The 19504-nt window shown below is 37.5% G+C and overlaps 1 protein-coding gene across 5 annotated transcripts in view; it reads left to right on the plus strand.

The window, feature by feature from the left end:
- The first annotated feature begins 2418 nt into the window (after nt 1–2418).
- The window catches only part of FSHR (follicle stimulating hormone receptor), a 169094-nt gene continuing 152008 nt past the window's right edge, over nt 2419–19504 (plus strand). For 3 of the 5 annotated variants that reach the window (XM_047782108.1, XM_047782105.1, XM_047782106.1), the window contains exon 1: nt 2429–2664. In XM_047782108.1, the coding sequence (XP_047638064.1) occupies nt 2513–2664 (152 nt within the window). In that variant the 5' untranslated portion in view covers nt 2429–2512. Of the gene's footprint in view, nt 2665–19504 lie in introns of all 5 variants that reach the window. The other 2 variants (XM_047782109.1, XM_047782103.1) reach the window with 2 other exon arrangements.

The following is a 19504-nucleotide window of genomic DNA, read 5'->3' on the forward strand; positions in this document are numbered from 1 at the left end:
ACTTGGGAAGAAAAAGGAAGGAAGAGAGAGAGAGAGAAAAGAAGAAGGAAGAGAGAATGGGGGCAGGGGAAGGGAAGGAGAATGAGAGGGAAGAAGGTGGAAGAAAGGAGTTGGAAAAGAACAATTTTTTTTTACCATATATCAAGACTATTTCAAAATTCTAGTAATTACGACAGTATAGTATTGATGCAGATAAAAAAGAGGAGGGACTGTAACAGAGCCTAAACACAAACCTAAGCAAAAGAGAAATTACTTGAGACATGATAAAGATAATTTTACAAATGAGAAGAGAAAAAAAAAAGAGGGTCTATTCAATAAATGGTTCAGAACAATTGTTTATCCATGTGGATAAAAACCATATGCCATTGAATAAAATTTAAATTGAGTTTCTGACTCTACACACATAAATGTTAATACTTAATAATGATTTAAATATGCAGAGTAAAACTATAAAACTTGTAGAAGAAAACATAGAATATTTTTGTGGCCTCAGAATAAAGAAAGATCATAGGCAAATGAAAATAGAAACTGTAGTATATTTATACAATGGAATATTACACAGCAATGAAACTTAATAAACTACATCTCTACATAGAAATATGGATGGTTCTTTAAAATGTTGTTAATGTAAAATAGCAAGTTAAGACTTGCCAAAAACTAGCTAAGAGTAATACAATTTGTATAAAATTCAAAAACAAGCAAATTAGGCAATATACTCTTTGGAGATACATACTCTGGTGTCAAAATTAATGTTAAAAACCAAAGGATAACAAATAAAATTCAGATTAATGGTCAATTCTAGGCATAAGACCATAAAAGGGATAAAGGGGAAGCAACTACATAGATACAATGACATTGTCCTCTATTTCTTCAGTCTACAACTGTTTTATTATTTTGCTTAATAATTTACATTTAGGGCACAAATATTATCTGTTGGTTTGAATAGGACATAGTTTTAAAATCAAAATCTCAAGTTAAAAAATTCTGCTCAATAAAAAAAAATCTGTTCGACCAGTAATGAGTAATTTGTCACTGGAGTTACTCAAGCAGAGGTAAGTAAACCCTTGTAAATTAATATGGACATTTTAAAGCAAACTTAAGCATTAGCTTGTTGATTGGATTAAATGCCTTCCACATCTGAAAAACTAGGATTCCATGGAACAGTTGCTTAATGAAATAATTTAACTGTTCATATTAGCCAAAACAGTAACAACATAGAGTCCATACAGATACTGCCTTGATCTTCTAGTTCTAGAGGTAGAATGAATCAATTGCTCCCAGAAGAAGCCAGGAAACAACTTCATCCTAAAAGTCACTTGCTTTTGTTTTCCCCTTAATGATTATGTAATCCATTCATTATACGTCATTATTCCTTGGCGAGGTAGACGATAGGAAGAGAAGGGTGGGATCTATGTATATTCTTGCTCAGTTTTTTTATATAACTCAATTTTATACAACTAATTACCTAAAGATCTTGGTGAAACTAATTTTAGCAAGTCATATGTGGTGGGCAGGATCTTGAAGAATAGTCTTCCTTTCAAACTTCATAGGTTCTGGAGTTTAAAGTAGAGGGTCCCTTTTTGCTGAAAGTGTGGCCAATTGCTCCTCAGATCCCTCACCATCAAGGAGAGGGGGAGGACCAACACAAGTGCCAGGATCACCTATAGAGAACATTTAAAACTAAGTTGAAGACCTAGATTAAATGAATTCATTTGCACCAGCTTCCAAATGGCAAGGGCAATCTGCAGAGCCCGGAAGTGAGAGAAGCTAGAAAGAACATGGAATAGAGGATGGGCAGCTGGCATCTACTAAATCCTACTGAAAACAAAGCCCATTCCACAGATGACTCAGACTAGTTAGTTCTCTCTGTGAATTACCATCTCTGAAGTGCCTCCTACTATAGCAACCTGCCTTGACTCACTAACCCACGGCTGGTCCTCTGAGCATCACCATTTCTGTTTATTAATTACATCAAGAAAAAGAATCAGTGATTGCAACTGAGAAGTTCTGATCTTATAGCAAGCAGGCAGGAGGAAGATATCAATGCTGAGACTAGAAACAAGTCCCTGCCCTTCACTGAGTGACACTCTTAGTGATGTTTCACATTGCAAATTGTGTCTTTTTTGGCAAAAGTCAAGCATGTTGCTCTTTTGAGCTGAAAATAGTGACCAGAAGGGTCACTACTACTACACTTCTACAGCGAAATTAATATAAGCTCTTTCAGACATGTGTCAAGGTTCTATTTGCTATCTTCCTTGGGTCAGGGTGTAAGAAAGCCCATCAAGAAAAATAAGGGAGGAGCTTATCTCGCTCCCCCCAAAATCACTGCTGGCACACAGGACTTTTGTTACTTGTCTGGAAGTAACTGAAAAAAAAAAAAAAAAAAGCATCCCTTGGTGGGTCATGTGATCCTAGTAGCTCTTCCCATAAGGGCTCAGTGTGGAGCCTCTGAAATCTGTGCAGGTTTTTCTCTGCAGAGGCAGAAAGAAAGCAGGTGAATAGATAAATAAGCATGGCCTTACTCCTGGTGTCCTTGCTGGCATTCCTGAGCTTAGGCTCAGGATGTCATCATCGGATCTGTCACTGCTCTAACGGGATTTTCCTCTGCCAGGAGAGCAAGGTGACAGAGATTCCTCCTGACCTCCCCAGGAACGCGGTTGAACTGTGAGTATCAGAGTTGGTGGGAACAACAGTGTGGCTGGTACTTGCGTATTACGTGCTATTATTATTTTCGCATTTGGCTGATAACTGTTGTCCACAGCTGATAATACTTCTGCCCTGACTGAAGGCTTAAATAAAACAAACTTCCCCAGGCCAACAGTCTTGCCCCATGGTCTCTAAAGATGTTAGTGAGAATTCATCTCAGGTGTATCAGGGAAGGGCAGTGTGGGAACCTGAATCCAAAAGCAAAAAGACTTTTTAGTGTTTTCAACAAGGTTGCTGTTGGGCTCCACATTCTCTTCAGTGCAAACAGAAAAATAAAACGAGGAAAAAGTAGAAACTCAGAAGAGCCAGGATTTGAGGCAGGAAGACAGCTTTGATTTTAGTGGAAGGCACAATGTGGGTCCCCTAAGGACATTGAATTCAAGGAGGCAAGAATCAGTGCTGCTTTGGAACCACCAGGAAGTAATTCCTGAACTGGGATTCTGCTTCCTGGGGGAAAATGGAGTTGTAGGAGAGGGAAGGGGTTTGAAAAAAAGGAAGAAAGGAAAGAAAAAAAAAAGAGGTAAGGAGAAGGGAGGAGAGATACAAGGTCATCTTCCAAACTACTGGGAAAATGTGATTCCCAACTTTAGATGTTTACTGAACTATTTCAATAGGGAGCAGACAGACCATTAGAGTTGAATAAGATCTGAGAATCATTTCACTTTATCTCTTTATTTTGCAATTGAAAATTCTAGAGTCTGGAGAGTTGAGACGGAATGAAAACTAGAAACCAGGCCTTTTGACTCACAGACTACTATTCTTTCCCTCAAATCCCACATCTCCTGCATCAGAGCAAGAGGAAGACAGAGGTGTTAAATAGTCCAATTACTAGTTCCCCTGAGAACTGCCAAGGTGGCTCAGAGACTGTAGATATTCTCAGGGCTTTTATCCCAAGGATTTTAAACAGAAGCAGTTATTCTGGAAGCCTGTTTGAATCTTGGTTTCCCAAAGCTATGCATGACTCTTATTTTACTGCACAAAGTGTTGTCTTTTCGTTTACCAATAACCATATCTACACTCAAACACAATGGTGCTGCACTGCAGAGTTTTACTCAGGGACAAATGGCCTTGAGACTGAGTTAGTTCTGCTTACTACTTTTCCCCTTGACATCACAAGTCCTCCATTCCTACCAAGAGGCAGCTGCAGCAGCAAGAAAATAACTGGCCAGCTCTGTGTTTTGGCTACACCACTTCAGATGAGACAGTTTTTCCTGATTAGAGGGAAGAATATGCCTCTACTCAGTCTGCCTGGTTAGATCATTCTAAATACAGGATCAGTGACTCCCTCCTAAGTGACTGTGAACCATCACTTAACCTCTTTTGAGCCTCAGATTCCTAACCTCTTCACATTTTAATACAACCTGTTTTGTTGGATTGTTACTAATGTTAAAAGATAAAGCCCCTCCTCTAGCACGTGTGCACACACACACACACACACACACACACACCTCTCCTGGCCCTTCTCTTCTTCCAGTGTTTCCCTATGAGCCAAGTAGTGCCCACCAATTGCTAAAGCAGACAGCCTCTAACAAGCAAGGATTAATTTTAGGGTGGTATTACTTTATCCAAAACTCCTTTTACACTAGGCCATCTGCTTTCTGATATCTCTTTACTAGATTTTTTTTCATTCTGCATAGAAAAATAGAGAGAAACCAGACTTGCCACACAGTCTTTGGAATGCCCACTTCTGACTTAGACCATAGCTGAGATAAATAAATATTACTATCTTCTGGCTTTAGGAGGGTTTCTGCAGCCTGAGACAATATAGCACCATGGAGAAAGAACTAAACTGAATGAGCAGGATCAGGAATGGAGAGAATTCTAAGATAATATTCACAGGGGTGCCTTTAACTGACTGTGACAAGTTGGAGATTGTAGTCTCTAGAATCCAAGAGATTTAGGTTCTACCCCAGGCTATGACACTGTTTTTTGCTCTGTGATGTGGGCCCTTGGATATATCATGGCAATTGTAATGTGTATCTTTTTCAGAGAGTTGCTATGAGGATTAAATGCAACAATGAATAATAAAACTCCCAGCACAATGCCTCTCAAGTGTATGTGAGGTGGGGGTGGGGGCAGGGAGATGGGATTGTTGTTGTTATTGTCTTCCGTAAAATACAAGAGAAAAAAACAGCACAGAGGGCATTTGTGGTGGTCAAATGAATCAATAGGTATGAGAATGCTTTGAAAAAATCAATGCAAAGATCTTTATAACACTGAGAGTTTACAGTATCCCACTGACTTAAGAATAATCTTTTCCTCCCAGTGGCCAGAGCACTTAGTCTCTCTGCACTTACTTTCTGAGTAAGAAAATGTGCTCCTTTAGGCTTTCAATACTTGCCAAGAACTCAGATTTCATTCTGACCATAGGCAAAGGAATTTTGATTTCAGACGTACCTTATAAACTCAGTTTCACCTGGAGGCAGTCAATGGATCTAGTAAGGACCCTTTGATCTTGCTTTATTCTTCCTGGAGTTAGAATTTCTAAGAAGAATGTGAAGACTCATTCAAAATCTAAAAATTTAAGTCTAAGTGACAGTATGGATACAGATATCTTTTTCCCTAGCAGGGTCAGTTGACCACAATACTAGAGGGAAAAAAAAGAGTCCATTGATGGTTACTCTTGGTGTAGGGAGCTCTGTATTGTATCTCTGCTTGTGTTGATCCCTCTCCTCACAGCAAGTTCCTGTATCTCATTGCCATCTCAACTGACCATCACTCACTTCTCATTATATAATTATATTTTCCCTTTTATTTTATTCTTTCGGTTTATATTTCCTGTTTCTCTGTTTTGATTTATGTTGCTATCTATATCCCATAACCATAGATTACTGTTTAGTTAGGAGCGAGTTTAGTCTTTCCTTAGTAGGTAATTAGTTCTGAGGGATGTATCAGTATTTTGAACCAAAAGGGAAGCCTTTCATTATGCCAATAAAATTCTGTGATCTCCAAGAGGGAAAAAGACTTTTGGATGTTTGCAAACAATTTCAATTGTGGAATTTTTTCTCTAAGGGCATCTTCAGGGGTTAATATTCTGCAGAACACAGTTTGAGAAAGACTGATTCAAATCTGGTCTATCCAACCCCAGTCACCAGTACGGATCCCTTGCAAAGTCTGAACCACAGCCCAGATCACCTGACTCCCGATTCAGTGCTCAATTATAGCTAGAGATGGATGCTTGGCTGGGTTTTCATTGCTTTGTGCCTGAGAAGTAATGAAGAAGATGGTTCCGAACTACAGACTAAAGCCATGATGGAACTAGGGTGTTAGTCTTTTTGAGGAGTAGAAAGGAATGGATTACAAAACTACTAGAGCTACTCCTGTCCTCATCATTTGTTGAATATCAGTAGTTCAACTCAGCTCATCATGTAGGTTTCACTTTCCTAAATGCCCATATTAATCAGTTTTACAAATTCCCTTCCTAACTACTACAAGCAATAATTCTCTTTTTTCACTGCCATCATCTTTGGGATCAGAACATCTAAAGCTTGTATTAAATAAGTATGTCCTAATTTATGTGCTTGCTACCCATCTCTCTCTTTTCCAAACCAGCCTGAACACCATCATTCTGTTTTTCTCCATAAAACACCACTGCCACCATGTTTTGATTCCCAAGTTCGAAATTACTCAGTAGCTCACCTTTCTGAATTTACCCCTCACCTTTCTCCATCAGGAGCCATCTATTCTGCAGGGCTGATAAAGACTTGCTCTTAAACTCTTCTGTCCTGTGTGTTTGTATCTCTTGCTTATATGATCTGCAATTTCTTCTTTGCCTCTTTAAATCTAAGTTACATATCATAACCTTGCTCAAAGGTTGCCTCTTTCATGAAATCTTCCCTGACTATTCCGTCTTCATTTAATCTGAACCCCGGTGCCATTCATTTTACAGTCTTGCTTTGCCCTTAATTTTTCATTTGTGTCTTTTTTCCTCAACTGCAGTGAAAATTTCCTTTCCACTCATTGTGCCTGGCTCAATGCAATGTCTGCTCTTGGCCCTCAATTATACGTAGAACAAATGATACAATAAATAAGGGGGAATTACATCTGTTTATTTGTTTTGCTTCTCCGTATTGAAGAAAAGACTCTTATAAAAGATGATTATTGCTCTCCCTGTGGTGAACTACCATAGGATTTGATAGTTTCCTTGTTTCCCTTGCTTTTTTGTTTGTTTTAAAGAAAATGCCTGTATGTCATTCCAAAATCCATCAATTTATTCAGAAAGAGAGACACATAGACTAGAAACAAAGTCTCCTAAGTTAAAGTTGAAGATTCTACATTTTAGCCATGACACTCAATTCTCTCGATTTAAGTATTAATATCTGCCTCTCTATTCCTATCAAGAACATTCAAAGAATGAGTGAAATTGCCTGTACAAAATCACTTTAAACCAGGCAGAAGTGTTCAAAGAAATATAATTTTTGCCAATTAAGGTCAGATTCCCAACCCTGAACGTCAGGTGTCCTGTGTTTTCCAGATGTGCTTTGATTATTGTAGTTCTGTCTGGATATCAAAAGCTAACACCCACTGTGCAGATTGCTCTGGGTGGCCCTATTTGAAGACTCCTACTGCCTTGTTTAGATATTTCTTTGAAAGAAACAAACAGCACAGTTTTCATGCTAACACGTACATAATCTTTTCTCACAAAACAAAACCTTGTACCTACTTTAGTGAGAAATGATATGTCTTTGTCCAACACTTGGAATTTAATTGGTCTGGAGATAAGGAAGGTTTGTATTCCCTGCAGAGAAATCAGAAGAAGGAGGAGGTGCAGAATACAGAATCTCAAAAGGGGAAAAGTAAAAATTATATCGCAGGGGAAAAAAATTCTTTAAAGTAGAAGATGAACTCTTCTCTGAGAATTGGCTAGGAGCTACAATTTATGGTTATTATCAACTACTGAACATTAAGGGTTTGATGGCCTAGAATTGCAGTTCTTGGTGATAATAAAATCCCCTTGTTTACCTAAACATGAGTTCATCCTCATGCAAGTCCTCTGCCAAAGAAGCCTAAACTTCAGAAGCAGGACATCTTGGCATCAAATGGGAAATTCATTTAACTTTTGATTATCCTTCTCCAAGCCACTAATTGGGTTATCTCATCACTGGTTGATTAGACTATACTTTTGTTAAGCTGTTATACTCTATAATTTAGCTTTATTTAGATGAGTTTCTAGCTTATATATTCCATAAGGTCACCTAGGAAAGAGAGTAATTATTTTTAATTGCTTAGAATCTGATTATAATGAGCTTTGGATGCTTCTTAATCTGACCTCTCCCTAAAGTGTCTCTGAGCATGTTTAATGTCTCTGATCTGAACATGCCATTATGTTTTTCTTTCATAAGGAATATGTCAACTGATTTGAAAGTCTTCAAAGGATGGGGGGATATCTTTGAATAAAGCAGCTGAATCCTTGCCATAGACCTGAACTCAATTATATTTCTGGTCTTAGGAGTGGTTAGTATCTACTCTCTGTCATAATTTCTCCCAGATCTGTTTCAGCAAGAGCCAACACACAGCCATCACAGAATCCTGTATCACAAAGAGTGGAAAATGTAGATGAAAACCACTAAGAAACAAGGACCCTAAAAGTTCAGCAGACTCAAAGAAACAGAGATAAACCGAGGACATGGGAGAGAAAATTCATCAGCAGATTGGGGGAAAGTAGAAGTAAAATAGTGTGAAGTTTCTTTCAATTCTGAAATGCTTTGATTTTACAAACAGCTTCTGGCACCAAACTCCCCCAACCAATAGGCTTTTTCTAGGCCTCCATAGTCCAACATGCTTGTAATCCTTAAATTTTGGTGATTTCAGTTGTGGGAATCGGGGGTTGGGTTGGTCCTTAGGTTTAACAGACAGTTCTGTTAAGTTTGTTATTTATAAATGCAGTATGGAAAACCTTCCCACAGACATCTCTTTCTGGTTATTTTCAATCTGGTGAAAGGTCTTAAACAAAGAATTTGTGAGGGATCCCAACTCCAACAATGACTGTAAATAGATAAACAAAGGCTGATCAGAGATCATGAAACATTTCATTCAGAATCCTCGTGGATTAGAAGGGCTTGAAAAAGAAAGGGCCAAAACTTTGCACTAGATTTCAGGAGTGGCCACAATTTAAAATATCGTGTCCCTTCTAAGAAAGTCTACTAAATTTTGAGAAGATAGGATCACATCCCTAGAAAACAGGGGACTGTACTAGTGATTCACTTATCATATTATGGTAATAGCTTCTGAATTCATCTCTATGTCTTTTGCCTTCTCCCCTCCCAAACCCCTACTTTGAGTTCTGGCTCAGGTTTAATTTCTCTGTCAGTTTCCAGTGCCAAGATTCAGGACAAAAGTCAAAAGCCATAAATATGGCATTAAGTTCCTCAATTTTTTGTCTTCAAATTACCTCTCCTGTCTTCTGTCTCATTTTCCATCCTTTCAATGTTTTGCTCTATGTATCATATTCTACCCCCCAGCTCATAAACATACCTTATATTCCCCTGCCTAAATACTATTACTTTCTCCAACCTGAAATGTATTCTCCTATTCCAGTATATTCAGCTTTTGAGACCAAGTAAAGATGCTCATTTTTCATGAAGTTTTCTTTCAACATCAAATATTTATTGATTATATTTGTGCAAAGCACTATCCTGGGCACCTGGGAGAAAAGAATCAATAGGAAAGGCATGGTGCCTGCTCTCATGGAGCTGCTAAAAGAGAAGAGCACCAAATAAGAAATGACAATCATGCTTTTCCTCACTTTTACCCACAACAATAAAAATCACCCTCAGAACCCAGAATGGTCATTGTCAAAACCACTCACTTGACAATTAATTGAAAGTTGCTTTATGCAATCTGAAATTATAGATTGTGAGAGATGGAAGAAGCAGATGCCTAGAGAAAGTCAATAAGGAGATGCCTGCCTGCTTGATGCCAAAAAAGAATTGTTGCAAAGATAGACATCTTGCCTGCCCCAACTAGATTTTCTCTTTGGATAACCTACAGTTGATTTCAAGAGCTATGCAGGGTCACTTTCAGAACACCATATTTTTTAAAAGACCAGAAAATCCTCCCTTTTTTTACAAGGAAAACACAGACCTCAAATAAAATAGAACAACAAATGAATGCCACAAAATTTATGATGAGGTTTAACTGGCAGATGTCCAGAGGTTTAAGTTTGACTAGAAGTTTTTCAGTTGGACCAATATAAGGGTCTGGATCTTGTGGGTTGAGATAGAAGAGAATGGTGCCAAAGGTGGAAAACAGAACCCAAAGGGGAAGCTTAGATTGCACTGTTTTCTTTGCCAAACTCATAATTTTCCCAAGCTGCCTATGTTCATGAATACTATTATGTGGATACTGGGGAGAGAGTGGGTAAAAGTTTACATGTCAATGGACTATGTATGACAGCTTCCCTTCAGAGCAGCTGAATGTCATCTATGAAATCTGGTAATCACACAGAGTTAGTCTTAAAGCCCAGAGGTTGCTTCTGAAAATGATACACCTTAAAAATGTCTTCTTTGGCATAGGACTCTAATGAGGAATTCTTGAATGCTCTTGAATCTATAAGGGATTTCTCTTCTAAATTTCAAACTATTTTTGTATGGCTGTGTTTAGAATAGAAAATCAAATTGAATATAAAAGAATGATCCCTCTCCATCATCAGATCAGCCTGAGCAAGTATCAACATTCAGCTCAAACTTCTCTCACTGCCATATGCCCACCAAGGCTAATATCTGCTCAAGGCACAAAGCGATGAAACCATCCCTGAATTGGTGTTTGTTTTATGGCCAAGCAGTATAGACTCTCTGTAAGTAAATATATGGGAGGGGAGGCATCTGAAAAATGTAACAAGAAATACTCTTTTAATATAGAAAACAAATGGAAAGGCAATGATGGCAAATATGATATTTCTGGTGAACAGCAAAGAGGTCATCTGGAATCCTGCACACAGTAGCACAAGTGCTTATCAGGCCCCTGATTGTGAAGAGCTGCTGAGTTTCTTTAATAAGAACACCCAGTCTTAGAATGGCATCTGATTCCCCCAAACAAATACTAGAGACAAGAGGAAAGAGAACAAACAGTTATGATAAGCACATAGGAAAATTACAAAGTAGTTCTGGAGCAGAAGCATATAGGGAAGAAGAAGCAAAACAACAGCCACAGAAATATAAATAAAAGAATGGGCTGGGACATTGAGTTGGAGAATCAGTGTGTCAGTATCTAGGTCTTGCTTCTTAGGCTGGGCAACTTCCCTGAAGAAGATTCCTCCAAGCTCCTACCTGGAGGGTGAAGCCATAATTGCCAGCACTCTGGTGACTGGGGAAAAGGACTGGGGGTCTCAGCCTCCAGCAGCCATAAGTGGTCCCTTGTGTCTTCCAGTTCAGAAACTCTCTATCCTGCTCTCTTTAACTGAATCAGCCTTTGGTGTTTTGCTCAGGTGGGGAGGAGCCCCGGCACCTGACTACTCCAAGTAGAGACTATGGCTGCTTCTTAAACAATCTTTTCACCAGCCCTCTTTATTTTGGTCTCTTTAACCCTGTTTACTCCCCAGTCCTGTTTCCGGGGACACCAGTGTCTCCAATTCCTGAGTGTTTTAGGGACTGTGCAGAATAAACCATTTTGGCTTAGGATTCCATTTTCAAGAGTCAGCAAGTTCAGCAGCTCTCAAAGTTTAATGTGCAAGGAACTCAGACGATGTCTGGGGAGGGGCCTGAGAGTCTACATTTCCATGCAGCCACAGGAGACACTGACTGTCCTAGTTCCAGAACCACACTCATCCATGTTCTTTACAACCCTAAAATTCTGTTGCTCTTATTCCTCTCTCCTTAGGGCTCTATGGGTTTAAAAGAAAGAAAAAGTCCCCTTGCTGTTTTCTCAGTAGGGTTTCAAGAGGAAACCAATAGTTTTTTGTTTACTATACCATCTCTTCCCAGGAACTCCCATTCATGGCTCAATCTGGCTCTCTGCCCATTGTTTCACTAAAAATTATCTTGTATCAATAAACTTCTCTTTATTGTCAGTATATTTTACACTGCGGATAGATTATTTTTCAAATAAAAGTTTAGAAGATGGCCCATCATCCAGATATCAGATTCAAGAGCATTTCCTCTCCTATATGTTACCTGCCTCTCAGGAACATGGCCCACAGTTGACCATCTTCCTGCATGAGACACTTTTCTCTCTTGACCTCTAGCTTCTGTGACACCATACCAGTTTTCCTCTTACCTCTCACACCACACCTTGGTCTTCCCTGCTACCCAGTCTCTAAATGTTGGGGTTCCCCAGGCTTCATTTGGATCATCTTCCCTCATGAATCTCTACTCTCTCTACAGCGATCACACCAGTCCTCTGTCTTTTGATACCACCTACATTCAAAATCCGCACATCACATCTGATTTCATGCAAGTAATACTCAATTGAAACCTTGAAATCTCCACTGGATCTCTTGCTGGTATCTCAAAACCTGTAAGCAGAAAATAGTACACTGAATCGCCTTCCCCTCAGCTCCTCAGAATCTCCTCTCCTAATCTTTATCATCTGTGTAAACACTCACATCACCACTCCTCACCTTCAAATCCAATCCAAGTATTTGGGGATGACTCATAAAATATAGCTCAAATGTTTCCACTTCTCACCTTCCTTACCTTCACCCCAGCTCAAACCATCATAATCTCTCACCTGGGCTACTAAAATAGTCCCCACTGCTCCTAGCCCCTAGTTTCACTTGAATCCATTCCCCAGAGCAGCTAGAGAGACTGAAAAAGAGAGGTGGCACATAATTACTTAGAATTGCATTCAGAATAAAATGTATTCAACCCATGTTTCATGACTACCTATTATAACAGACATTATTTTAGGTGTCAGAGATGAAGCAGTGAGCAAAACAGAATCTCTTCCCTTACAGTGCTTACGTGATTTGTCATAGCTACAAGGTACTATGTGGTAATGACCTCTGCCTGCCTGTCCATAGGCATAGTGCATATCATTTATCACCTGCTCATCACCACTATGCTCCAATCACCCTGGACTCCTTTCTGCTCTCCAAACACTCCAGGCTTTCAGCCACCTTAAGTCTTTCACTTGTTTTTCTTTCTATATATAATGTTTTTCTCTCTCATTTTCAGTCTCTACTCAAATGCCAACTCCTCAGGCGGTCCTCCTTGACACTACACTATCACAGCATCCTCTCTTGCTCTAACATATGATCTCTTTCTTCCGTAAATTTACTGCAGTTTGAATGTATTTATCTATTTATCTCCCCTCACTAGAAACAAGAACTAAAATTTCATGATGCCAATGATTCTTGTAGGTTGAAGAGCTTCTGGTACAGAGTAAAATGCTCAATGCATCCATGAATTGAGTGAATAAACAAAAGGTCCCTTCAAGCAAATACGAACTAGAAGGAAAGATTGACTAACAGGCACCTGTTATCCTACTAGGTCATCATACTGTATGCCTCTTATAGTATCTTGCCAAACAGTCTTGCACTGTAGCTATTACAGTTCCCATTTTAGGAAATAAAAAAATAGAATCAATCAATTCTGAGTGTCAGAACTGAAATTGAGATTCCTGCTATACCTGATTAGAAACTGTCCTTTCTTTGTATTAATTATGAAAAAATAAACAGAGGACCTCTCTGGCCTCTCAACTCACCCCCTAAAGCAAAACTATCTGAACCCATCATCTGAGCTTAAATACGTACAATGCTGGAGGCATCTATAAAACAAAACTTAGCTAATATCTTAATCTCTCAGATACAGTAAGCTTTCTGAGGGCTAGCACTGTGCACAGCAGGGTTGGGTACTCATTAACTACTCAGTAAGGACAGAGACAGAAAATAAGTGGGGTTATGAATAACTAGAAAGAAAAGTAGATGCCACTGACCATTTTCAGTGATAAGTTGCAAAATAACCAGAAGTTATCTAATATTGCTAGGGAGCTGTTTGAATAATATGTATGCCTATAGAGGAGCCAGTTCACAGAACAGGTTCCAACTCTCTTGCCTTTTGCACATTTCCAGTGAAGATTGTTCCCCATTCATAATTAGCTCTCAGCAGGCTGAGTAGCTGATCATCTGCAGGTGAAGAGGCTTAGCAGCAGTGAACATGAAGTACTTAATGGAGGCTTGGAGATCTCTGTAGATAATACTCTCTAAATTGTCCACATACAATTAGATGAATAGTGATGAGGTTTGAAAAGGCCCACAAAGTTCCAAAAGGAAAAAAAAAATCCTTATTGGTCTACCACGACCTCATGGACTCTTGCAAGATTTCTTTCTATACCTGTAGACTTGTACTTCTGTTTTCTCATTTGGATATGACTTAATAAAGTTTGGAGGAAGGCTACTCCAACTGATCCACAGCTCTTTATATGATATGATTTGAGAGGCAGCAAGCTAGCTCAGTTTACTCCAAATATCTCTTCTGCTACTTGCCAAAGTGCCAGCATTAATAAATTAATCCCTAGAGTCTTTAAGATTTTATTAATTTTTAAGGCTCTGCAGTTGAAATGTAAAATATTATTGGAGGAGAAATATTTTAAGTTTTTAAAGGCTGCCCCTCAGCTGCAGCTCCAATTCGACCCCTGGCCTTGGAACTTCCATATTCTGCAGATGCAGCCATAAAAAAAATAAATAAATAAAGACACAAAAATAAATAAATAAAAGCTGACCCTTTAGCATTTTTCAAAGTACATTCTTCACAACCCTAGTTTCATAAGACCCTCTAGAAAAAAATAAATTTTTAAAAGGTTTAACATGATCAAATTGGTTTGGAAAATGTTGCATGCTATACACCCATCTTAGAGAATAACAATGGACATAACACATGAAAGGATTTCAGGGGTGTTCCAATTCTAAATAACTCATAACTACTCCACAGAACTTAAGAAAATTCTGATTTAGTGAGATATATTTAACCAAGAATATGATTTGGTGAATAGCTCTCCATAGAAACTGAAGAGTTGAGAAAGGTAGTATTTACAACCCAAAACATGCGGTACACATAAATTTTAAACTTCTAGGTAGACACTGTGCAAATTGTTCTTTGTTCTTCAAATCAGACAATTTTTTTTTCTAGATGAACTTAAGAAACCATATACTTCCTCCTTCCCCTTACTTGTTTTAGGAATGAGAAATGAGGCCCAGTAAAATGACTTCTCTTAGGACACATGGGCTATTAAAAGTATTTACTGTCTACTGTTTCCACAGCCAGAAACTTGGAATCCTCAGTTTCCAAGCTTCTGTGTCAGGCTTAGCAATAAAGCATTCCTCTTTACTCCCACACAAAATAGATAGCCCGCCAACACCACCAACTCCACTTCTTATTATGTCATAAGGAAACACCTTCCAGACATTATGATCATTAGAACTGCATAGCCTTTTTGTTAACTTTTGATTGCTTTTTAAAAATAGCTCTACTGAAATAAAACACGTATCATACCATTTACTCATCTGAAGTTTACATTTCAGTGGTATTTGGTATATTGAAAGATATGTTCAACCAATATCATAATCAATTTGAAAACATTTTATCACCTAACCCTTCAGCTATCACTCCCTGGCCTACCCACCTTCCCCCAGACCTAAGATTAACCATTAATCTGATTTGTCTGCATGGATTTCTCTATTCTTATTGTTCATATGAATGGAATTATATGAGAAATATGTAACTAGCTTCTTTAATTTAGCATATTTTCAAGGTTTTTTCAGGTTGTAACAAGTATCAATACTCCACTCTTTTTATGGTCAAAAAATATTATTTTGTGTAGATATGCCATATTTTATTTATCCATTCATCTGTTGATGGACATTTGGATTATTCATCTTTTGGATATTATGAATAATGCTGCTTTAAACATTTGCATATGTTTTTGTGTGGGCATCTGTTTTCATTTCTCTTGATAAATATCTAGGAATGGAATAATTGAAATATGTTAACTCTATGTTTAATCCTTTGGGGAACCACCAAATTGTTTTCTAAAGTGGCTGAACCTTCTTATATTCTGCAAAACAGGGAGTGAAGTTGCCTGTTCCTCTACATCTTCATCAACACTTGTTGTTATCTGACTTTTTGATTCCAGCCAACCTACTGAGTATCAGGTGGTATCTCATGGTTTTGATTTGCATTTCCCTCATGAGTAATGATGTCAAGTTTTTAATGTGCTTATTGGCCATTTGTATCTCTTCTCTACTGAATATCTATTCAGATGCTTTGCCCAACTTTTCGCTGGGTTATCTTTATCATTGAGTTATAAGCATTCTCCATACATTCTAGACACAAGTCTCTTACCAGATGTATTGATTTGCAAATATTTTTTCCCATTCTGTGAGTTGTCCTTTAATTTTCTTGGTAGTGTCCTATGAAGCACAAAGGTTTTTGATTTTCATAAAATGCAGGGCAGTTTTTTCGTTGTTATTTGTGTTTTGGTTTCATATCCAAGGTCATGAAATTTTTTTTTTCTTTTCGTTTTTGGCCACCCAGGAGCATGTGGAGTTCCTGAGCCAGGGATCAGATCCTTAACCCAGAGTGCCAGGCCTGAGATAGAACCTGAGTCCCAGCACTCCAGAGATGCCACCAATCCCATTGCACCACAGTGGGAATTCCAATTTTAGCTCTTAACATGTCAGTCTTTGATCATTTTAAGTTAATATTTGTATATATTAGGTAATTATCCTATTTCATTTTTCCCATGTGGCTATTCAGCTGTCCCAGCACCATTTGTTGAAAAGACTATTTTTTTCCTATAATAGTCTTAACACCTTTGTTGAACATTAGTTGATCATAGAGGCATGAGTTTATTTGTGGACTCTAAATTATGTTTCATTGATCTGATTGTCTCTCCTTGTATTAGCATCACACTGTCTTGGTTACTTTTGAGAATGTTTCATGTGCACTTGAGAAGACTGTCTATCTGTTGTTATTGACCTGAGGGTTCTATACATGTCTGTTAAATATAGTTGGTTTATAGCATAGTTCAAGTCTTCTATATATTTGTTGATCTTCTGTCTAGTTCCATGTATTAGTGAAAGTAGAGCAGTGAAGCCTTTTACTATTATTGCCAAATAATCTGTTTCTTATTTCCTGTCAGTTTTTGCATCTTGATGTTCTGTTGAAAGGTACATATATAACTGTTATATCTTCCTTATTATTGAACATTATTATCCTCATAAAATATCCTTCTTATATATAGAAACATTTTGTTGTTGTTGTTGTTTTAATGCCTTTTTTATCTGGTATTAGTATAGCTACTCCAGTTTTCCTGTGGCTACTATTTGTAAGAGGTATGTACTTTTTCAATAATTTTTCTTTCAATCTATTTGTGTCTTTGAAAGCAAAGTGTGTCTTTCAGAAAACATAGTTGGAACATATTTTTAATCCACCTGACAATCTCTGTTTCATTATCAGTAGATTAAAATGGAAATCCATTCATTTGGTGGATTATTTGATCCATTCACATTTAATGTTGTTGGTATAACATGATTTACATTCACCATTTTTGTTTTCAAATGACTTTAGTTTTATTTACATCTGACTTTTTGTTTTCTGTATGTCTCATGCCTTTTCCCCCTCTAGTTCTCATGACTTCTTTCTTTCAATCTTTTCTAATGTAGCCATTTTATTTCTTTAATGATTTTTTACTATTTTTTGAGATTTTTGATTTTTAGTGGTTTTTCTAAGGGTTACCATATACATCTTATCCTTTTAAAAACTTTTTATTGGAGTATAGTTGACTTATAATGTTGTGTTGGTTTCAGGTGTACAGTAAAGTGAATCAGTTATTCATACACAGATACCCATTTTTTTAGATTATTTTCATATATAAGTTGTCACAGAATATTGAATGGTTCCCTGTGCTATAGAGTAGGTCCTTACTGGTTATATATTTTATATAGTGTATAATGTTAATTCCAAACTTCTTTTTTTATTTATCAATGAATTATTACATTTATAGCTGTACAATGATCATCACAATCCAATTTTATAGGATTTCCATCCTATACCCCCAGCAAATCCCCCACCCCCCAAACTGTCTCCTTTGGAAACCATAACTTCTAATTTATCCTCCACCACCACCCCATTCCCACCTTTCTCCTTTGGTAACCATATGTTTGATTTGGAAATCTGTGAGTCTGTTTCTGTTTTGTAAATAAGTTCATTTGTATTATACTCCACATATAAGTGATATTATATGATATTTGTCTTTCTCTGACTTATTTCACTTAGTATGATAATTTCTAGGTTCAACGGTTTTGCTAAAAATGGCATCATTTCATTCTTTTTATGGCTGAGTAATATTCTGTTGTGTATATACCACATATTTATCATTCCTCTGTTTATGGACACATAGGTTGCTTCCATGTCTTGGATATTGTAAATAGTGCTGTAATGAAAATTTTTTTCTTATTGCTTTCAGGATTTTCTCCATGACTTTTATTTTCATCATTTTTAATGTAATCTATCTGTTTATGTATCTCTTTGTTTATATCCCACTGGAATTTATTACACTTACTAGATGTTTTTCAACAAATTTAGGAGGTTTTAAGCCATTATTTTTTTAAATATTGTTTTCTACCTTTTTCTTTCTCCTCTCCTCTGGTACTTCCATTATGGTCATATTAGCAGGCTGAAATTATCCCACATTTCTCTGAGGTCTCTCCATTTTCCTTTATCCTTTTTTCTGTGTTTGGCTTACAAAATCTCTAATGGTTTCTTTTCAATTTTTCTATTTCTTTCCTCTCCAAGTTCAAATCTACTGTGGAGACACTTTGTGATTTTTAAAAATTTCAGTTATTGTACTGTTCAAGTACAGAATTTCCATTTTTTTAAGATAATTGCTATCTCTCCATTTATATTCATTACTTGATGCAATGTTGCCACTTTCCTCTATTTCTATAATCATGCTTTTCTTTACTTCTTTACTTAGTGACTGAGTTCAAACATTTTTCTGTTAAACCTGACATCTGGTTACTCTGACATTTTCTGTTGCCTCCTTTATTTTTCAGTGTATGAGTCATACTTTCCTGTTTCTTTGTGTGTGTGTGTGTGTGTGTGTGTGTGTGTGTGTATTTTTTTTTTCTGGAAATGTGACATTCAGATATAGTCTATTGTAGCATTCTGGGTACTAGTTCCCCCTCCATAACTTGTTAATGTTATTTGTTTGTTTGTTGTTTAGGGACTACTAGCTAGATTATTTTAGTGAAAACCTCTGATATTGATTCTCAGGAAGCCACAAATTTGAATCTACCCACAGTCACCCTGGGAGGATAAGGTAGTGGTAGAGCTCTTTTCCATTCTTCCCCTGACTACATTCTGATATTCACTACTTGCAGGCAGACTATGCTACTATTTTCAACAATTCCCTGGGACATAAATTTCTCTACAAATTAATCCAATCAAATTGTGGCTGCTTCAAATAAATTATTTATGAGGTCAATGTCTGATATTTGTTCTGACCCCAGGGGGCTCCTTCCAGCTATCTTATTTTCCCACTTTTCTCCTGAAAACTAGCTGTCCTACATTAGATTATTTATTAGGTCCATGAATATTCTAATTATCTTTTTCCATACCTTTGCTCTTCCTGAGAGTGCTCTTAGGATTAAACTTTTCCATCCTCTATTGCAAATGGTATCAGTTCCTTTGGGAAGATACTATCAGATTCAATTTGAGAGAGTATCAGTTTCACAGCCTGCTTCTCACTTTAGGCAAAATCTCAGCCCTGACTCTGGAGCCAGGAGTGGATTTAGTGTCAAGCTTCCCTCTGAGACATTCATCCTCCTCGAGCTGAGCAGTTGGTGAAGGGTAGTGTAGCA

The sequence above is a fragment of the Phacochoerus africanus genome, chromosome 5 (assembly GCF_016906955.1).
Source record: "Phacochoerus africanus isolate WHEZ1 chromosome 5, ROS_Pafr_v1, whole genome shotgun sequence".
Classification (NCBI taxonomy): Eukaryota; Metazoa; Chordata; class Mammalia; order Artiodactyla; family Suidae; genus Phacochoerus; species Phacochoerus africanus.